We start from the raw sequence: 23,208 nt of genomic DNA, 5'->3' as shown, positions 1-23,208 counted from the left end.
CACTTAATCTTGTAGACTTTGTAGTCCAATCATTATATTGGAAATCGAGTATTAAATTTTTTTAGAAGATTAAAAAAAATCATATCAAATATGGTTAAATAAGATGGTAAGGGTCTCTCTACTTTAATTAGTAATTAAAGGTTTGATTTTCATTTTAAGTATAGAGAAACTTTAAAACTCGTGCCTAATATCTACCCTCTTAATGGGTTTACGAAACAGTTCCACTAAAATCTAATCACCTTATGACTTATCAAACATGGCTATACATTATTTAAATTAAAAATTAAATTTTATTTAGTAATAATAATATTTAATTTTAAGACATAAATTTAATTTTAAAAATATAATTATAATTAAATAATATAAAATTTTATTTATTAGAGATAATTTTTTATTTATTAGAGATAATTTGCCATACATTTTAACCTACAAAATAATTAACTAGATTAGATATTATTTACTACAAAAAATTATACGATTTAAACTAAATTGAATAGTTTTAATTATTAACTAAAGTACATTAAGAGTTTGGAAGTCTCAACTCTTCGTCTATTGATTAAAAATTATTTAGTGATGACATCAATCCACTAAAAGTACCATGAGCGAACTCTCTATTATATACCACTATGAAAGCTACTGAATTAATTAAGCTTTTGTCCAATGTCTTTATTATAGATGTCACTCTTATAGATATTAGTGATCTCTTTATGTTAAATCTATTAACATCCATTTTTATCTCATCACCATTATCATATAAAGTAAAATATAATAAAAATATTAAAAGTAATTGATTAAGTAATTACTATTGTAGTATATGAAATACATGGAATATATAAACTTATCGTTAGTGTTATGATATTTATATAAGCTTAAATTATAATAAAATTTATAATTTATTCAAATGTAAAGTATCCTTATTTTCACATATTTTTATTACCTTAATGCCAAGTTATTATTATTTTTCTATTAATAAATATTCAATTGAGATTATAGTATAAACTTGTATACTTTTTAAATAATTAAAATAAATTATTTTTAAAATTTAATTTAAATATATATTATATTTATCTTTAATTTATAATTAATATAACCGAGGGGTTAATTTATAATTCGCCACCAAAAGTAGCCTACAAGTAGCCTTTTTGTTTGAATTGAAAAACTAGTTTAACTTAAAAAGCTACTTTGGTTTAAAAGTTGATTTGGCTTCAAAATTACTTTTGAAACTCAATAACAAATGAACCTTAAGTGAAAACATAAAGAGTTAAATTGTAGTTTAAAATGATTTTTTTTTTCATGAAAGGTGAACCATTAGTAGCAATTCTCATATTTAAGGGAATAGTATTTTTAAGAAATTAAAATTCTCATATTTTTCTTTTTAAATTCATCAATCCAAAATATCTATGATATGACAGTCGCTTTAGTAATTTAATCTACGTGGCATATCATATTTACAAAGTGAATTTAGATTAATTTAAATTTAAATTTTTTTGGACGCAGATCATTATATGTTCAAGTTTTATCAAATTAAAATGGGTATGAGCTGAACTCAAACCTATCTGGTCAGCTTTTAATAACTTCTGTTTTTACAGAAACAAATTTTTTTTAAAAAAAAAATTGAAATTCCCATATTTGTTTTTCAGAATTTATCTACTCATCCAAAAACTATTATCATACAACATATAAAATAAAATAATATCATATATGTTGACACCATTTTTTTGGATGAAAACGGGGTCGACTTGGATTTTAAAAAAAGAATGAAAACGGGAGTCGCCACCAATCCTTTTTTGACGAGGTGTGATCGGGTCACCTCAAAAAGTGGTTGTTTTTAATAAATGATTTAATTTTATTTAAACAACGATTTTGGTCTACGAAATTCAGAAAAATGAGTTCGGGAGTCGGTTATGCACGAGGAAGGATTAGCATCCTCGATACGCCCAAAATTGGTACCTAGTTGATTAATTAGTGTCTTAGTGTCGAAAATTGAAAATTTGAAGAGTTTTAAAAATACGATCCTTAAAAGAAACTCTGATAACGTGAATTGAAATATAAGATTCTCTTGTTCCGAAGGAATATCACATCCAGCACGTTAGGACACGATACTCTAAACCATCGAAACCAAGATCACCTTATAGTTTAATGAAACCACACTTTGAAGCTTTAAGAGGATATTTGGCTATTTAGTCGAACGAGAAATCGAAACCCAGCACGTTAGGGCACGTTTTCTCGATTTTCCAAACGCGAAATATTGCCTTATTTAGAAAAATTTCCTTTTGATGCTTGGTGTTAATGCTTGACAAAACAATAACGAATACGACAAGGTAAGCAAAGTAAAGTGAGTAACAACAATACAATAGGCAAAATGAAATGACGAGGCGATTACATAAACAAAGCATACAAATAAATAAATAGAACTAACATTTTAGAAAAAGCACAAGTGTACATGGATAAATAAACAAACACCAAATAACAATGATGACGATAAATACAATTATGTAAAAATGTATATACATGTATAATTTTTAGCCATAAAATAAGAAACGCATATAAATTATAGAATATGAAAACATAGATAAATATATACATATATAAAAAATCGGTAAGTATAAAAATAAAAATGTAAATATGTGTTTATATATATTTACAAATTGTGATAATATAAAATATATGTATGTGAATTATAAAATATGTGAAGTATACAAAAGCATTTTTAAGAATATAAAGAATATATATAAGTATGTATATGATGTAAAATATGCATAAATATATGTAAGTATATAAGAATTATGAAATATGAAAAATATATTTAAGTATGTATAAGTACGTATATATACATATATATGAATTAAGATGTATGTATTTATGCTTATACCTATGTATACATAAAAATATGAGATATAAAATATAAAAAGTATATTTATAATAAATGAAAAGTATGTACGTAAATATATTATAAAAATGTATCAACAATTTGAAATTATGAATATTAAAATATTTTAATATAAATAATATATAAGATGATGACATATATATTTAGCGATATTAAGAATCCATATAACATACATAGAACATATATAGTATATGCATACCTTAGAAATGATAAGAATGATAATAAAACTATTTTCTACACTACATAAATACATACACATATATATAAACAATAGTATATACAATATAATATTAGAAAAATATATATAATAGTGTAAAATATAACTAATAATATTAAAATATATACAATGATAATATATATAAAATATATATGTATATATAATTATATAATATAATATTAAAATATAATAATATGACATAAAAAAACATGACACAAATAAAGTATAGTATTAAGGACACATATATAATACATGAAGAATATACATAATACTAAAATATTTAGGTAATATATGCGTATATTAAAAACTAGTAATAATATTACCGAGGTATATACAAATATGTCAAGTATATATACGTATTATAAATATATATATAAATATATAACAAAACATAAACTAATAAAAATAAAATAATAATAATAATAATAATAATAATAATAATGATAACATTGGAATATAAAGAAACAAACATAAGATTAATAAAATATTAGAATAAAAATGAAATAAAAATATTAAATATGAAAAATATATATAGATGTATACACGTACATAATAAAAATATATACTAATACATAATAATAATACTAATACTAATAATACTAATAATATAAAAATAACAAGGATATTTAATAAAGATATAAAAATAAACGAAAAAAAGGACTAAAATTGAATTAAAAACAAAGTTGTGGGGCAAATGTGAAAGGAAATGAAGAGAAATGGGCTTATTTGAGCGTGCACAAAACATAGGGGGACCAAAACAACAATTATTCCATTCCATTAAAACGCAGCACATTGGCGGGGACTAAATCGAAAAGTGCGAGAAATTATAGGGCCAAATTAAAAACCATAAGAAACTTAATTGTGAAGCATCAGAAAAGCGGAAGGACTGCGCGCATAAATATCCCATTCAAACGAAAACACGCGGATCCTCTAGCGGGTCGGGTCGGATGGGTCGGGCATGGCCAAAACGACGTCGTTTTGGGGCTTAAGTGTAGCCCCCAAAACGACGTCGTTTTGAAGGGCTATATAAGGCCTAAACTAACCAAAAAAATCATTTGGGGAGAGGGAAAGAAAAAAAAGAAGAGAGAGGGAAGAGAGAAGGGAGAGAGAAGGGAGGGAGGAAGGAAAATCCGGCCAGGGGGGCCGGTCACCGGACGGCCACCGGAGGCTCGCCGGCGCCGGCGCCGGCCACCGCACGCGGTGGCCGGAAAAGGTAAAAAAATATTTTTTATTTTTTTATATTTTTTTTGTTTATATTATATTGTTATTTTTTATATTTTTTTAGTATATATATATGGGAAAATAGAACAAAAGACAAAACAAGAATAGATTCACAACCACCTTAGGTTTCCGGTTCTGATTTTTTGACTTGTTGATTTACCGATTTTTGGGTGTTCGAATCTCTGCCTTTCGATGTTAAGATTGTAGTATTTCGGATATCAATTGTTTGCTTTTGGTTAAGAAATTGAAAGAGAGAAGAAGAAAAAAAAAAGGGGTCCCCCCAAAATACAACCGATTCTTCCCTTTGAAATCTCCAAAAAAAAACATCAAAATCCCTTCCCCCTATCAATGGTGAGATTTTCGGTTTTTATAACCGACTACAAATGTTTATTTTCTATTTGTTTATTTCTACTTGGCTTCTTGCAGGTGGCCATGGCCGACAGTGGCATGGTGGTGTTCGGCGCAAGTGGGCAAGTGGGCAAGTGGGGGGTAGGTGGCTAGGGTTAGTGGGATTAGGGTTGGTTTAATTTTGTGATGGGTTGGGCAAATATTGGGCTATACAATATATGTAGCATATCGGATGTGGAAAACTTCCTAACTCAAAAACCTTTTATATCCATGTTGTTAAAATTTAACAGTCAACTATTTTTGTTAGTCAAAGTAGCGAACTTGACACAATTTACAGTTTTAAAAGGAAAATAAAAATCCGGAATTAAAAACAGTTCAAAAGTTTAAAATAGTCTAGCACGCAACCGTGCAGTATCGATGGTCAAATTTTTAAATTCACATTAGTTCAGTTTACTGTTTTTTTGGGTTTTTGTTATACATCTTATTGAAATCCGATGTATGTTAAAGAATTGAATATACCAATAACTAAATTGAAAATTCATACAAGTTAATAACTAAAAATATACCAAAACCAACCTATTTTTAGCAACTAACAGCCCCAAAACTACATTAACCACTTACCCCAGAATGTAAACAGCACCCTCACAAGCCTTAATCCACCGGAAAATTAATCATTTCGAGACCTTCACCTACAAAACTCAACCGATGAACAACGGAAAACATAGCACACAAACCCCAACTTAATAAAAAATAACAAAAAGGAAAACTTCAATAATGGAAGAAATAAAAATAGATGATACTTACATAAGAATCAAGTTGTAAACAATTCAATTAAACACTCACCACCGAATATAAATACAACAAGAACAAGCAATCAATAAACTAAGAAAAATTGAAGACTTCCTTTACTGGAATTTGCGTCTGAACAGAATAGGGAGAAAAGGGAGAACATGAGAAGTGAGGAAAGGTTTAAGGAAATTTTTTCTTTTTCTTTTTTCTCAAAACAAAAACAGATAAGATAAAATAAAATAAAAATTAACACAACATCCCAACTAACCCACTAATCTAATTCTTATCTAACAGATTTCTTAGAGTTGAATTTTAACCTAAACTCCTCTAGCTGAATAACACAAAGTCATTATCACAAAAAATATTTTCATTTACATGATTTGGGATAAATGGAAGGTTTACCACTAAACCAATAAATTTATTTTATTATAAATTAAATAAAATAAAATTTAAATAGAACATTAAAAGATAGAGATAGGAGAAAAAATTAAAAATTTTCGATAATGAAATTTGAACCCGACACCTTTAAAACACTTAATCAAAGAAATACATCACTTAACTTAATAAAATTTAACAAATCAAAAACTCAAATTTTGAGTGTTACACTTAAGCTCTATCAAATTTTCTTGTCATTTGGTCCTTCCACCTGATATGGATGAAAGGTTGAGAACAGCAGCTCGTACAGGAAATGTTAGTGATCTATACATTTTAATTCAAAGAGATGGAAATGTTTTGAGACGCTTCAATGAAGTGGAGTTTAGCGAGACTCCTTTACATGTAGCTGCAGATGAAGGGTGCATCGGGTTCGCAATGGAGATGATGAAGTTGAAGCCGTCATTTCTTAGGAGGCTATGTTGAAAAGACAAATTAAAAGGGGTGTTGAAAAGTCAAAAAAATGGGAGGTGCAAGTGGCACCGAAAGAAAAAAATGGTAGGCAAGTTGTTTAAAGTTGAATGGGATAATTGCAATTTTGGTCCCTAATTTTTAGGCCATTTGCAAGTTAGTCCCTGAACCTCAACTATAAATAGGCCTAACCATTTCTCATTTACACCATCCCAACCAATCTTTCTCTCTTAGTTTTCTCTCTTCTCCCATTTGAGAATTCTTAAGGAATTCTATTTGTTTGTAATACTTTGGAGATAGTAAAGTTATCATCTGGTGTTAGTGCCCGAGGACGTAGGTATAATTTACCGAACCTCGTTAAATCTCTTGTGTTCTTTCTTGTCCTATTTTTCTTTCAATATTTGAGGGTATAATAGTAGTATTTGATTGTGCTATTAAATTACTATAGAAGGGATATTCTGTCTAAGGAAAGACTTGGTATTTAAGAGATCCATGTGATCCACCTCTCTTCCCTGGGAATTGAACTTTGTGTGATTTTTTAGTACAATAATTTACACGCTTCCGACCTTATTGGAACAACAAGTGGTATCAGAGCCGAAGGTTAATCGTAGTATGCTCTGTGGTTGCAGTTTAAACTGATCTTCCACATCAGAAAAGATTTCCTTAGGTATATTGAAAGATTATGGAGAAAACGGTCGGTGTAGGAGCTTCAACATCGTCCATGTGGACAAGACCGACAATTGCAAATGCAAGATTGGCCGTGGAGATCTTTGATGGCACGGGCCATTTTGGTATGTGGCAAAGTGAGGTTCTAGATGCCCTTTTTCAGCAGGGTCTAGACATTGCCATTGATGAAGAGAAACCAGATGATGTACAGGAGAAAGATTGGAAGGCGATCAATCGGTTGGCATGTGGCACAATTCGATCATGCCTTTCTCGAGAGCAGAGGTATGCTTTTTCAAAGGAGACTTCTGCAAATAAGTTGTGGGTGGCACTTGAAGAAAAATTTTTGAAGAAAAACAGTCAAAATAAGCTCCACTTGAAGAAAAGACTGTTTCGCTTCACATACGTCCCAAGTACCACAATGAATGATCACATCACCAAATTTAATCAGTTAGTCACTGATTTGCTGAATATGGATGAGACATTCAAAGATGAAGATTTGACTTTGATGCTGTTGGGGTCACTTCCTGAGGAGTTTGAGTTCCTAGAAACTACTCTACTTCATGGCAGGAGTGATATATCTCTGAGCGAAGTCTGTGCGGCCTTATACAGTTATGAACAGAGAAAGAAAGACAAACAGAAAAACTCAATCAGAGATACAGAAGCTTTAGTAGTCCGAGGTCGTTCATACACTCGGAAGAAAACTCAAAAGGGGAGATCAAAGTCAAAGTCCAGACTCGGGAAAGATGAATGTGCCTTTTGTCATGAGAAAGGCCACTGGAAGAAAAATTGTCCAAAGCTGAAGAATAAGGGAAAAGCTGCAGTAGATGCTTGTGTTGCAAAGCATGATACTAGTGACTCTGAACTATCACTGGTTGCATCATCATCGTCGTTCCATTCAGATGAGTGGATATTGGATTCGGGTTGTACCTTTCATATGTCCCTAACCGGGAGTGGTTCTCTGATTTAGTAGAACTAAATGGAGGAGTTGTTTATATGGGCAATGACAATGCCTGTAAAACTGTTGGGATAGGTTCAATCCAATTAAAGAATCAAAATGGATCAACCAGAGTTCTGACTGATGTTCGGTACGTGCGCAGTTTGAAGAAAAATCTCATCTCATTGGGAGCCTTAGAATCCAATGGTTCAGTTGTTACTATGAGAGATGGGGTTTTGAAAGTGACATCTGGTGCACTTGTGATATTGAAGGGCATTAGGAAAAATAACTTGTATTACTACCAAGGTAGTACAGTTATTGGAGCAGTCACTGCAGCTTCCGGCAATAAAGAATTGGACTCAATACAGTTGTGGCATAAGAAGTTGGGACATGCTAGCGAAAAATCCTTGCAAATTCTGGCAAAGCAAGGATTGTTGAAAGGTGCAAAGGCTTGCAAATTAAAATTTTGCGAGCATTGTGTTCTGGGAAAGCAAAAGAGAGTGAAATTCGGTACTGCTATCCATAATACAAAAGGTATTTTGGAATATGTTCACTCAGATGTGTGGGGGCCTTCCAAGACACCTTCATTGGGAGGAAAACACTACTTTGTTACTTTTGTTGATGACTTTTCCAGAAGAGTTTGGGTGTATACCATGAGAACTAATGATGAAGTGCTTAGAATTTTTCTTAAATGGAAAACTATGATCGAAAACCAGACTGGCAAGAAAATCAAGCGGCTTAGGACGGACAATGGAGGGGAATATAAAAGTGATCCGTTCTTCGATGTGTGCCAAGAGTATGGTATTGTTCGACACTTCACAGTTAGGGATACACCACAGCAGAATGGATTGGCAGAGCGTATGAATCGAACATTGCTGGAGAAAGTTCGATGTATGTTGTCTAATGTTGGGTTGGGCAAGCAATTTTGGGCTGAGGCTGTGACATACGCTGGCCATCTTGTTAATCGTTTGCCATCATCTGCATTAGAAAGAAAAACTCCTATGGAGGTATGGTCTGGAAAATGACTACAGATTATGATTCCTTACATGTGTTTGGATCCACTGCATATTACCATGTGAAGGAGTCAAAGTTAGATCCGAGGGCAAAGAAAGCTCTTTTTATGGGAATCACTTCTGGAGTGAAGGGATTTCGTCTTTGGTGCTTAAGCACAAAGAAAATGATCTGTAGCAGAGATATTACCTTTGATGAATCTGCCACATTGAAAAAGGTAGCAGATAAAGATATTCAGACGAGCAATACTCCACAGCAGGTGAAGTGTACTCCAAAACAGGTGGAGTTTGAGCAGATGGGGATTTGCCTAGTTAATAAGTCTAATTCTCCAGCCACAATGGAGGAATTAGAGGTTGAGAGGTTCTGACCCAAGAACCACTAAGTACACCAGAACCAGTTGCAGTTGCAAGGCCATGGAGAGAAATTCGTAAACCTGCTCGATTTACTGATATGGTGGCCTACGCCCTTCCCGTTGTTGATGATATTCCTATCACTTATCAAGAAGCAATGTAAAGCTTAGAAAGTGATAAATGGAAAAGCGCCATGGATGAAGAAATGCAGTCTCTCCGGAAGAACAATACTTGGGAGTTGGCGCAATTACCGAAAGGTAAAAGGGCAATCGGATGCAAGTGGGTATTCGCAAAGAAAGATGGATCTCCTAGCAAGAAGGATATTCGCTACAAGGCAAGATTGGTAGCTAAAGGCTACGCTCAGAAGGAGGGAATTGACTACAATGATGTATTTTCCCCTGTTGTGAAGCATTCCTCCATTAGAATTTTGTTGGCCTTGGTAGCACAGTTGAATTTGGAGCTAGCTCAACTTGATGTTAAGACGGCTTTCTTGCATGGTGAGTTAGAAGAGGAGATCTATATGACTCAGCCAGAAGGATACACAGATGCTGGTGGTAGAAATTGGGTTTGTAAGCTTAACAAATCGCTATATGGATTGAAGCAATCCCCGAGGCAGTGGTACAAGCGATTTGATAGCTTTATGAGAAGGCAGAAGTACACAAGAAGCAAATATGAAAATTGTGTATATTTACAGAAGCTGCATGACGGATCTTTCATTTATCTACTCTTGTATGTTGATGATATGTTAATCGCTTCGAAGAGCCAAAATGAGATAGATAAGCTGAAGGCTCAGTTGAATCAAGAGTTCGAGATGAAAGATCTAGGTGAGGCCAAGAAGATTCTCGGCATGGAGATAAGTAGAGATAGACCGAGAGGCAAGCTCTGTTTAAATCAGAAGCAATATCTGAAAAAGGTATTACAATGTTTTGGTGTAAATGAAAACACAAAACATGTAAGTACCCCACTTGCTTCTCATTTGAAACTTAGTGCTCAATTATCTCCGAAGACTGAAGATGAAAGAGAATATATGGCGAAAGTCCCATATGCTAATGCAGTTGGGAGTTTGATGTATGCGATGGTGTGTACGAGGCCTGACATTTCACAAGCTGTTGGAGTTGTGAGCAGGTATATGCATGATCCTGGAAAAAGGACATTGGCAAGCTGTGAAATGGATTCTACGGTATCTTCGAAAAACCGTAGATGTTGGTTTAATTTTTGAACAGGATGAAGCACTTGGTCAGTTTGTAGTTGGATATGTTGATTCCGACTTTGCTGGTGATTTAGATAAACGTCGTTCAACTACGGGGTATCTGTTTACTCTTGCGAAAGCCCCAGTGAGTTGGAAGTCTACCTTACAGTCTACAGTAGCTGTGTCTACTACAGAGGCAGAATATATGGCAGTTACAGAAGCTGTTAAGTAGGCTATTTGGCTTAATGGATTGTTGAAAGACTTAGGAGTTGTTCAAAGTCACATAAGTTTATATTGTGACAGTCAGAGCGGTATTCATTTAGCGAAAAATCAAGTCTATCATTCAAGAACCAAGCATATCGACGTAAGATATCACTTTGTGCGGGAAGTCTTTGAAAAAGGAAAAATTCTACTTCAGAAGATTCCGACAGCAGATAATCCCGCAGATATGATGACCAAGGTGGTAACAACAATCAAGTTTAATCATTGTTTGAACTTGATTAACATCCTGAGAATTTGAGCACCTTTAGGTGTATGGCGCTCGAGAGCGCATTTGGAGGCACTACAAAAGATAGCTTTATCGAATTTGGGGAGTTGAAGGAAGTATGTGAAGATGTGATTATCCTAATCAAATCTTCAAGGTGGAGATTGTTGAAAAGACAAATTAAAAGGGGTGTTGAAAAGTCAAAAAAATGGGAGGTGCAAGTGGCACCGAAAGAAAAAAATGGTAGGCAAGTTGTTTAAAGTTGAATGGGATAATTGCAATTTTGGTCCCTAATTTTTAGGCCATTTGCAAGTTAGTCCCTGAACCTCAACTATAAATAGGCCTAACCATTTCTCATTTACACCATCCCAACCAATCTTTCTCTCTTAGTTTTCTCTCTTCTCCCATTTGAGAATTCTTAAGAAATTCTATTTGTTTGTAATACTTTGGAGATAGTAAAGTTATCATCTGGTGTTAGTGCCCGAGGACGTAGGTATAATTTACCGAACCTCGTTAAATCTCTTGTGTTCTTTCTTGTCCTATTTTTCTTTCAATATTTGAGGGTATAATAGTAGTATTTAATTGTGCTATTAAATTACTATAGAAGGGATATTCTGTCTAAGGAAAGACTTGGTATTTAAGAGATCCATGTGATCCACCTCTCTTCCCTGGGAATTGAACTTTGTGTGATTTTTTAGTACAATAATTTACACGCTTCCGACCCTATTAGAACAACAGGCTAAACCAACAATATTTGAGCCCACTTCACCTTGCAATTAGAAAAGGGCATAGAAGGATGGTTCTACGTTTCTTGGAAATTGACAAAGATCTAATTCGTGTCAATGGAAAGAATGGTAACACACCTTTGCACATCATAAGTGAAGTTGGAAACCATAGTGGTCTGTTGGATAGATTTCTTGAGATTTGTCCTCAATCTATTCGAGCCGTTACAATTGAGAATCGTAATGCTTTGCATATTGCTTTGGAAAACGACAGACTGGATGTTCTTCAAGTCCTAATTCAAACACTTAGGAAGACAGACTATTTTTGTGAAGTCATGAACCAAAAGGGTGAAGATGGAAACACTGCACTGCACTTAGCTGCTTTTCATAATCAACCCGAGGTTTGACTCATCTAGTTTAATAGTAATCAATATTACACAGTTTCTTTTTTATTTCATCGACATGGTTAAATTGATTGTAGTTTTTTTATATCTCAAACTATCAATTAAACAGATGCTTAAACTATTATTGAACTGTGCAAGGCCGATAAGCACTCTACCAATCAGGCTGGTTGGATGGCATTGGATATTGCAGAACGGTATAATAATAAAGACAGTATTACTGTTCTGGGTGGTTGCTTTATTCCAGGAGTTTCAAACTTTAACTGTAATTTGGAGAAAGAAATTGTCAAGTATGTGACAAAAGCATCATCTCCAATTTTTCACGGTATGGTTAATATATCAGGCGAGGATCGCAATGCCTTGCTAGTAATTTTAGGTTTGCTTCTAACTGTTACCTACCAAGCCAGTCTAAAGGGTCAGATGATTCAACGATAATAGGGAGATCAGTCATGGATCAATCTAGTTTTCTTCATTTCTATATTCCAATCTATATAGTCTTCTTAGTAACCTTTTTCCTAATACTTGCCTTGCTTAAACCATTTCCCCATGGTTTTAGGACTGCACTTCAACTGCTACTTGCGTTTCTTGCAATGTGCTTAAACCACGATGTTGTATCCTAAAGCTGGGCCTTGACTAGACCGAGACGTAGGGAGAGGGCCAGAGGGTCTTGAATCGGCTCGAATACCTTCATACAACGTCCCTGGTCACAACCGTTTGTTACAATAACCAGGGCCGGGACTTCTTGCGGATTACATCTTATAGGTTGCTCTTGGTCCGATGTCGATCCTGTCATTAACAAATAAAAAAAATACGAAATTCTCGAAATAAATAATAACAATAATAATAAAACACAAATAAATGATATAGGAAACATAAATTTTTATTTTATAAATTATAACAACAAAATGAAATATTTAAATTAGCTTCAACTCATGTTTAAGGGTTTTTTAACAAGCTGAGTAGTTTTTATTGATTCAACTTTTTTCCAATTTTATAAAATCAATTTCACCATCAATTTTTAACTCAACAAACTGATACTGATCTTGACATATGTGTGTTTAACCCCTTTGCCACATGAATAAAAAATTGAGCTGGGTTGCCCCAACCAGAAATGTTAGTGATTTTTAAAGATTAATTAAGGTAGATGAAGGGTGCATATAATTTGAAAGGCAATGTATAGTAAAAACACAAACACTATTCATTTTTTTCAATAAACTCACCACAACATTTTACTTAAAGTGCTATTGCTTTATTTCTTTATCATAATGTTTTTTGAGTTTTAGTTTTCATTAAAGTAAATTAGTTGTTGGAATATGCTTTTACTTTTATATATACCAGATCATGCATGTTAGTGCTAATGATATAAAAAAGTATTGATTAAATTGGTTGTCCTTTTTGTGATTATCTCCACCCACTGTTTATAATTTATAATTTTGAATTAATGTATAAAAAAATTACCAACATGTAAAATTTTAAATGAATCTCTAAATATCTAATTTGATCTCACCATAATTACCTCTCTTAAAAATTTTATTGACATAGCTGGATAGCCTAATTTCTATTAAGCTATCCAAAGGATAGTTTTGTATATTGTTTACAGATAACATATTTTAATACCTAATTACAATATAATTTCTTTATTTAATTTTATTTTTATTTTTATGTTATCTTTAAAACTAATTTAATGTCAACCACCTTTTGATTTAATGACAAAATTATTGTATTATAGGCATAAAAATTAGATTCAATCCCAAATAACTCATTCCCCTCCTCCAATATTATATATATATAAAAAGTCAATCAAATATTTAATGAATACAAATTTCTTATCGATATTACTATCTAAATTGAGTGCAGATTCAGTAAGGTTCAAAAAAAAAATTAAAAGATTTGGGGTGTGTAATGCAGACCGAACCCCGGGCTTGCTCTTAGTTCCAGTTTATATAAGGCGGCTTTGGGTGACCATGGATGGTGGTTTGGTTCGGTGATGGCAAGTTGTAGAACGGTGGATTTAGGCGGGGGCTTGGGCTACCGTAGCTGGACAAGTTGAGGTGTGATTTGACCAGTACAAGTAGGTATAGGGCCGGTTGTGTCGATGGTGTCTTGCAAGTGGGAGCTTTGAAGTGCAGGCAAGTGACTTCAGGGTAGGGTTGGGCGGTGGCTTTTATATATTTAACCTACTCTCCAACATTAATTTAAAAAAAAATTAAAATAAAAAAATCAAATAACATTAAGATTCAATACAATATAATTGTACTTTTAAAAATGTATAATATGAAATAGAAAAGAATTTACCATATTATTAGATTTGGAATTTACCATTATTAAACATATTATTATTTTTGAATAATTTCATTATAGGTTCTAATCATATTTATTTTTTTGACATAATATCTATAACTACTCATAACTCCTCTCCAATCCATAAATAGAAAGATAATATGCTCCAACGCACTCGAATCCACGTCTTCCTGTATTGACAACAATACCCATACCAATCGAGTTAAGACGCAATCGGTTTGTTCAACATATTATTGTGTTTTAATTCATTTAGTTGAAATCATAATTTTATTGTTTAATTGAAGAAACATAAAATTATTTTATTAAATTGTCTTTTGTTACAAATTTTTAATAAATTTACTGTACAAAGCAATCCCAACAAATTGTGAATCCTTACACTACCTTAATGCTAGCTTCTCCAATACATCTATTTATGATGCCTAAGCGTATATGTATAAATATATATAGTACATCCAGATATAAATATAAAAAATTATGTAATGAATATATTTATTAAAATTTTATATAAAAATCAAATGGAATTTTAATTAAAATGATAAAGTTAAAAAATATGAAAGATTATGGTGTATTGGGTTGAAATCCAATCGGATATATATTTTTTAGATTTTAAATAAAAATATAAAAAGAAAGAAAAACCCTTATAATATATTTGTTATTTTATAAAATAATTGAAAAATTGATAATTTTCTAACTGGATTTAGACCAAATTGATAGATTACACCCACTTAGTTAATCATTGAATATATGATACAAATTCTCACACAAACTTTATATGAAGTCTTCATTTTAATAAATGAATGTATCATTAATTACAACAATTAATTTAATGTAAAAAAAATTACAATAACAATGTAATAAAATTCAACCCCTCCGTTAATATAATGTTATAAATTATATATAAATTGGGTGAGTTTTTAATATATTAGTAATGTATTTTTTTTATTCTATAAATAATCTTAAAAAATTGATAGTGTATTTATTTTTTAAATATATATTTTTAATAATTTATTATACTAACCCCTAACTCATAGAATTTAACTGTATATCAAATATTTTTTACATTCTATATTTAATATTACAATTTTTATATAAGGAAAGTCATTTAATTAATAAATTTTTAAACCCTAAACCATAAATCTACATTTTTGAAATTCTTCATCGTTTTCTTGAAAGAAACATTAAGATTTCAAATTTCCCATAGGAGGGCTCATCTAACAAAAGATATATACTTCAGTGTCTATTAAACCACATTAAAGTTCATTAACGTGGTTTCTCTCGTCACATTCAATCATATATTAATAGAGTATATTCTATATTTTTTTATTAATAAGATTTTATGATCATACACGATAAAATACCTATCCAAAAAAGTTGACGTTAAACTCCATTTTCAAGCAATCAGAAACCATCCTCCATAGCTCTCGAAACACTTTCCAACCGCATCAAATTTTGTGTCAATAGAATGTACTAGAATATTGTTTTTTAAGTAAAAAAAAGTGATATATTTCGTCTTAACTCAAAATGTATGTAGGTAGTTTAAAGATGTATGTACGGTAGGTAATCATTAAAAAGAATTATAATTAATACACTCAAATTTTTGAAGCACTATATGTGACAATTAGACCGTTACTCACCCAAGGTTAATTTAAATTTTAAAATATTCAGATAAAAATATTAGATTGATTTAAAATATGAATCGGATTCAAATTGATTATTTAAAATTTAAGTTTATATTGATCTAATTCATTTTGAAGTTTATAATATATTATTCTTTTTTATATATATCATGTATTTTGTATCATATAAAAATTAAATATATTATATCATAATATAAATATTAAAAATTGTTAAGTTGGTTTATGTTTAGAAATTTAATAAAAGAAAGGTAGTAAATTATATATATAATTTCCAAAATTTGAATAAAAATTTATATATTTTATAAAAATAAAAATAATTATATGGGCAGAGAATGAATGATCTTTGGTTAGTCATGTGGAAAAAATTAATTTCTAATTTTATATGTTTAATTTTTAAATAACAAATTTTTAATTATCTTTTTATCTATTATTGATAATGATAATTTTTTATAACAATATAAGAAACTTAACTATAATATTAGTTTTAAAAACTTAAGTTAGGCAACATGCAACAATTATAATAATAGTTCATGATAAATACAAAATATATTTACATTAAATTAATAAACACATTTAATAATAGTGATTAATAATAATTGTTGAAATTTGAATTTCTTTCCAAAATAAACTCACAAAACATTTTTCACTAGCACCAAACAGATAACATATAGACAAAGACAAGAAACAATTTTAAGAGCATTTACTTCACACAAGGTAAACAACTTACAATTTAAAAAAAAAGAATTAAAATATCATACAACCTCATCATCAATTAAAATAAATTTCGGTCACTCCTTGGTTGTCAAATATGATTCGATATTGCCTCTTTGAAAAACCGTTGCTTTAATGCTCAATTGTTTTTTAGTACTTTATTTTTATTGGTAATGTTTTTAAATGCTACCTGATTGAATATGTCTAACTATTGAATGCTATTTACAAAGTTAAATTTAAATTTAAATTGATATATAATTGTAATATTAATTAAGTGATAGTTAAAATGGTTAAAATTCTATTCAAGTAATAACACTATTTTACATCAATAAAATTAACACAATTTTTTATCTCTAAATTTATTAACTAATAATTGTAAATTAAATTATAATTATCACGAGTTTTTTTCTATATTCTATGCTAAAATTTTTATTTAAGTAATAATTCTATTTTAAAATTAACACAACTTTTTTTAAGTAATAAATCTAAATTAAATGATAATTATTTTTAAATTTAAATTAATAATATGATGAAAAGTAAAGAGTATTCTCAATAGTTCAAAAATTTTCTTCAAATTTATGTTTATATATATATATTATAGATGAATAAGACTGGACACTTTGATAATTATATTTTGGATCAGAATGAATTTAGATAACTAAGTATAATATTAACACCACATATAAATTTCGCTTGAATAAAAATATTAAGGAAATCTCTATACTTAAAGAATAAATTGGATTTCTACATTAAAAGAAGGTTTCAGGTTTTTTACTTTACAAACTTCTCTTGGAAATCCAAATACACAGTTTGAAATAGAGGTAATCATGGGCCGGGTCGGGATAAAATTTTAAGCTTATTTTTTAGGTCCGGTCCTGGTCCAGCCTAAAATATGGGTCTAAAAATTTATCCAAACCTGATCCGAAAGAAAATTGTTAAGCCCAAGTCCGGCCCGGCCCGGCCCGACCATATTAAATTTTACAACACCCAAAAAAGTATATATTTAATATATATTTGATTAAAAATATATTTGATTAAAAATAAAAAAATTATATATATTTAATATATAATTCGGGTCAAGCTGGGCTCGGGCCAAAAAAGTTTTACCGAGTCCGGCCTATTTCTAAACGGGCATCATTTTTTATCCAAACCCATATTTCGGGCTTATATTTTTACCTGAACCCTCCAATTTTTCGGGCGGACCATCGGGCCGAGCCAAGCCGCCCAACCCATGATCACCTCTAATTTGAATTCTTAAACCCAAATCATTGATAAAAGAAACTTAAATTAAATTTGAAAATATTTACTTGATTTTTGAGATTCAAAATAAGAAAGCATTCATGTAATTTGTTTATATTTTGATTTCTTTCCTATTCCAAGAATAAATTTGAAAATAAAGCCAGTGTCATAGATTTTGTGAAAACACTCCAAATATTAGGGAAAAAAAATTTTCTTACAAACAGCCATTCAATCTCTCGTGTGTTCCTGCTTTCCAAATGTTTTAGCATCGATATCTTCAAAGTTTTGTGAGTACTTCAAGAAGAAAATTGAGGTGTTCTAAAAATTATTTTTAATTTTGAAAATATTAAAAAGTATATTTTAGATTTTAATTTGTTTTTTAAAATTCTATTTATTTTAAAATAAAAATATTTTATCATGTGTCAACATGTAATTGGACTAGAGTTCTATAAGAAGTAAATAGAATATTATGAAAAAAATAACCGAATGTATGTGTCAGTTGTTGATTGGTCCACTATTGCGACATCATCATTTAACAAATAAAATTTAATGATTTATTTATTTTTTTAGTTTTTAGGATTATTATTAAGATTTTTTTAAAAAAATCAAAATGATATTTTAGTTATAGTTTAGGAATTAAATTAGTAATTAATCATTTAAGTTAATCTCTCACGTCATCAATTTAACTAAGGGACTAATTTACACATTTCAAATTGTAAAAAGATTAATTTATTTATTTTTCAATAAATAGATTAAAATGTAATCCATCCCTAAATACAGAAATTTCACTAATACTTTTATTACTCAGCTTAACCCGGCCAAATTCATCTTATGAACACTCTTACAAAATTAATTATGTAATGTTATAAGTTAAAAGTTTAATTATTATATTAATTTTAAGGGTTTTTTTATGAGATGTGATTGTGTGGTTAATTATTAATTTATAAATTTATTTACTTACAATGTATTAAGGATAAACATTTTAAAATATATATAATTGTTTATTATATTAAGTGAAAGAAAATTTGTAATACCTCAAACTCGGCCTAAACGTTATGACCGAATCAGGGAGTATTACGAAAAAGGGTTTTGAAACACATCTTTTATGTTAAAACTTCTCATGTTATTTGTTATAAAAACAAGTCCACATTTTTAGAAAAAAACTTCTTTTTATATTCATTATTGAAACTGTTATATGCTTGTCCTTTAAAGTAAATATAAATTCGCAGCGGAAATTTGAAAGTCGTTTAGTCGAAAATCAAGCTTGTGTTTTCAAAAACCATTTGTTTATGTAAAACCGTCATTTTCGTAAATCATTTTTGACAAACGTCGCAGGCTAGAAAACAAACAAAACCAAAACCAACAGTTAAAACCATATAGTCTAAAGAATCCCAAAAATTACAAACTCTCAAATAAATCCAGAACTTAAAATACCGAAAACTTAAAGTTCATTTTTAAACTAGTGGTCACCGCTGAGCCTCCGTCGCACCGACCCGCCTATGTTTGAGGATTACTTGAACAGAATAGACAAATAGATGTGAGTTTTCGTAAACTCAGTGTGTAAACCAACAGAGATAGACATGCAAATGTATACAGTATTCTTATATGTAGAACAAATACAAATACAGACCTAAGTCCTTAACAGAAATAGATAATAGAACCAGATAATTAGAACAGATATACAAAATCCTTCCCCCATCCTCTACACACCATCTCTAACCATCCCACCATACCATGTAGGGTTAAAAACACTCACCTATGCCTACACACCATATAGTGTCGATGCGACACATAACAAAATAATATGTAGTCAAGCTGCCAGAAAATAGGCGAAAGGTCACCGTACAGATCACTTCTTCCATATATACAAATCCCATCCCGTATACAGAAAGAAATAACAAATAACAAATAGTCATACATAACATGCCTCGCATACTCATGTACAGAAATCGTACATACTTATATAGAACAATCAGACATACATATCAGTTTCCTACTCAAATCAAACTATCATAATAACAAATCACATTCAACAGGGTTTGGTTAGCCCTTACCGACCCTATAGAAGGCCCACATTCGATCAGAACGACCTGTGCGACCTTAGGGAACATTTCAGAAATTTGGGCCCACATCCTCGTGTGCCTCACACGCCCAAATTGACCTTGTCCGTGTGGCCCATATGGCCTAGCCCAAAACCCACACGCCCAATTTGGCCTAACTCGTGTGGCCCACACAGCCACACTTTTTTCGTCACACTACCGTGTCTCGCACACGACTAGCCACACGGTCGGGCACACGCCCTTGTGGCATCTGTAACACCCCAACCTGGTCTGGATGTTATGACCGAATCTAACGATGTCACATGGTAGTGTTTGAAAACCTTAGCTTTGCTTAAAACATTTTTCACTTAGAAAACTTTTCAGAGTTTGCTTATTAATTCTAAAGCCGTGTTAATTAATCAGTCGAAAGTTTTCAAAATGTTTATTCTATGCGGAAGCTTTTAAACAATTTTCTTATTCGTGGTATTTTTGGTAAAACATTAATTTCACTTGAAAACTCGAGTTTTACCTAACTCTAGAAGATTTAAATCATAAAATCGTATAAAATCTAAATTTTAAACTAAAATTCGTAAAAGCCATAATTACAGCAAAATACTCCCAAATAAAAGTAAAATCATAAATAGGTAATAAACAATGTAAAAGAAGTTATGTGGCCACCACTGAGTCCTCCGCAGCACTGATCCGCCTATATCTGAGGATTACCTGTACAGATTACACAGAAGGAGTGAGTTTACATAAACTTAGTGTGTAATCCCCACACAGATGTACAAACAGTAAATAGATAATCACAGTTTGGGCTTAAGCCCTTTTCAGTATCAGTATCAGTCTAGTTTGGGCTTTAGCCCATCTCAGTATAAAAACAGTCATGCAGTAGGACTTTAGCCAATCACAGTATCAGTAGCAGTAACAAATATACAGTCTTAAAAATCCTACCCATCCAGCCTCTACACACCATCTCCGTCCAACCCTACACTCCATGTGAGGATATAATCAACCCACCCATCCCTACACTCCAAGTAGTATCAAATGCGGCACTAGACAGTAGTTTGCAGCTGAGCTGCCAGTAAATTAGGCTCGAGGCCTTTTAGTACACTTCCTCCGAATATTATAATTCCCCAACCAAGGTAATGCAATATACAGATATGACATGCTATAACATAATATCATGCATATAAACAAGGCATACAGTATCAAATCAGTGGGACATCATCAGGCTTAATCATATCAGTCATACAGTCATTTCAGTTAATTAGGGGTCTAGGTAAACCTACCGACCCTACAGTAGGTTCACAGTCGACTTGGGCGACCCGTGCAACCTTATCAGTCAAATAGTAAAAATGGGCCTACGAGCCCATGATGTCGCCCGTGTGGCCCACATGACCCAAATTAGCCTTGGCCTCGTGATCTATTTTAATGTAATTCATGCTAGATAATTATTCATATGTGTTTCCACTATTTACTTATATGATCCTTCAAAGTTGTCTACTTGAGTCATTGTTACTGAATTATTTGTATCTTAAGCTACAGAATTCTGAATTAAGATCTCCAAATTTTTCCTGAAACTAAACTCATATATCTTCTTACCATAAAATTTTCAGAATTTTTGGTTTAGCCAGTAAGTACAATTTATTCGGTAAGGAGTCTTTTACGAAAACATCAGAATTTGAGAAAATCGATATTCTAAAAAACGAAATTAATCCCGATTCCGATAACTCCCCTATCCAAGTCTCCTTAATTATCTCCATCAACCTCTCCACTATCAGAATTTTAATCCATGTCAAAACTCTCACACGGCACAAGTAGCAAAATAAATCCCTTGTCTGCACAAGGATTCGAACTCAGGACCTCAAACATAACCAACACTCCACTTAACCACTAGACCAACAAGCCCATTTTGTTAATAATTTACCAACAACTGATTAAGAACCTACTGACTAGAGATAGGGATTTATTCATAAAAATAAAATTTTGCCCAAGCTAAGGCTTGAACTTAGGACCTCTCACATACACCCAAAACACTTAACCACTAAAACAGATACATACTTTTGTAACAAAAACATGAAATCATAAATACCATTTTTTTAGGGCATGACAATGTCGATAGACCCAAATTTTAGCTTTTGTCGAACCTCATTTTCCCGTGTTTCTAGTACACACCTGGTTCGTTTTTGGGTCAATTGCAATCCCAAAACCACCATAACCTATAATTCAATTAAGGACACCAATTCAATAACTGAAACAATTTATAGAACTAAAATCCCCAATTCACCGAAGTGCTCACCTTTGACAAACAACGCTTCTTAAACCTAATTCACCGAAGAATTGAATGTTTCCAACTCCTCTCTTAAACAATCAACCAAATCCAAGCATTCAAACTCAACATTCATGAAAATTGCAAACTAACTTCCATAACAGAAAATCTTTAACACGCAACGTAAAGAGTAAAAAGCTACTTACAAAACACTCCAACTGCAGACCAGACAATTCCAACACCCGAACAATTAAACAAAATCGATGGACTTGCCACGCCACTATTTGACCAAATGAAAGGGAGACAATGGAAAAAAGAAAAAGGCAATATAGGAGATGGGAAAAATGAAACGTGAAATTGGGGAAGGGAAAATTTTTGGAAAGAGAAAATTAAAATTAATTAAGTAACTAATTTCTTTTAAAAAAACAAAACAAAATAAAATAAAAACTTCCCCACAATCCCCCAAATCAAGCATGATCTCTCATTCAAACCAACTCCAACTACCCACTAACTCACAACTCCCTCAGAATTTCACTTCCATCGAACCTCTATCACATCACCGAAGCAAATATTATCACCCACGCTCACGCAAAGATTCAAACACAAAACCTCTAGCAAGCTAACTTCTTACCACTCGAATTAGCAAGCTCATTCTAATACGAGTTTACAATGATTATTACATAAGTCCACCCAACAGGAAAAATGCTAGAATAAAAAAAATAATAGAGTTTGTCGAAAGCAAGACTTGAACCCAAGACCTCAAACACACATTCAAAACACTTAACCACTATAGCAACCACATATTTATAAAAAGATTACCGGAAACAAAAATAAATTATTCAGGGCGTTACAAAATTACCTGCAATTTTATATTTATTAAAAATAATAGTTTAGTTTTTTATAAATTCCAAACAGTGTCATTATTGTATAGATAAATTATTATA

General features: G+C 31.4%; 1 protein-coding gene across 1 annotated transcript; it reads left to right on the top strand.

The window, feature by feature from the left end:
• Positions 1–11,738: 11,738 nt before the first annotated feature.
• Positions 11,739–12,500, top strand: LOC107930701 (ankyrin repeat-containing protein BDA1). The gene is made up of 2 exons (XM_016862410.1): positions 11,739–12,065; positions 12,207–12,500. The coding sequence occupies exons 1-2, from the start codon at positions 11,739–11,741 to the stop codon at positions 12,498–12,500; spliced, it is 621 nt and encodes a 206-aa protein (XP_016717899.1).
• Positions 12,501–23,208: the final 10,708 nt, after the last annotated feature.

The sequence above is a fragment of the Gossypium hirsutum genome, chromosome D10, assembly GCF_007990345.1.
Source record: "Gossypium hirsutum isolate 1008001.06 chromosome D10, Gossypium_hirsutum_v2.1, whole genome shotgun sequence".
In the NCBI taxonomy this organism is placed as follows: Eukaryota; Viridiplantae; Streptophyta; class Magnoliopsida; order Malvales; family Malvaceae; genus Gossypium; species Gossypium hirsutum.
Note: the sequence above shows the minus strand (reverse complement) of the source record. Positions and strands in the feature narration are given on the sequence as shown.

Bases quoted from the DNA above. Each gene is read 5' to 3' on its own strand.
- LOC107930701 (XM_016862410.1), top strand. From the start codon at position 11,739: ATGGTTCTACGTTTCTTGGAAATTGACAAAGATCTAATTCGTGTCAAT. The intron at 12,066-12,206 runs GTTTGACTCATC...GAACTGTGCAAG, and splicing joins CTTTTCATAATCAACCCGAG to GCCGATAAGCACTCTACCAA.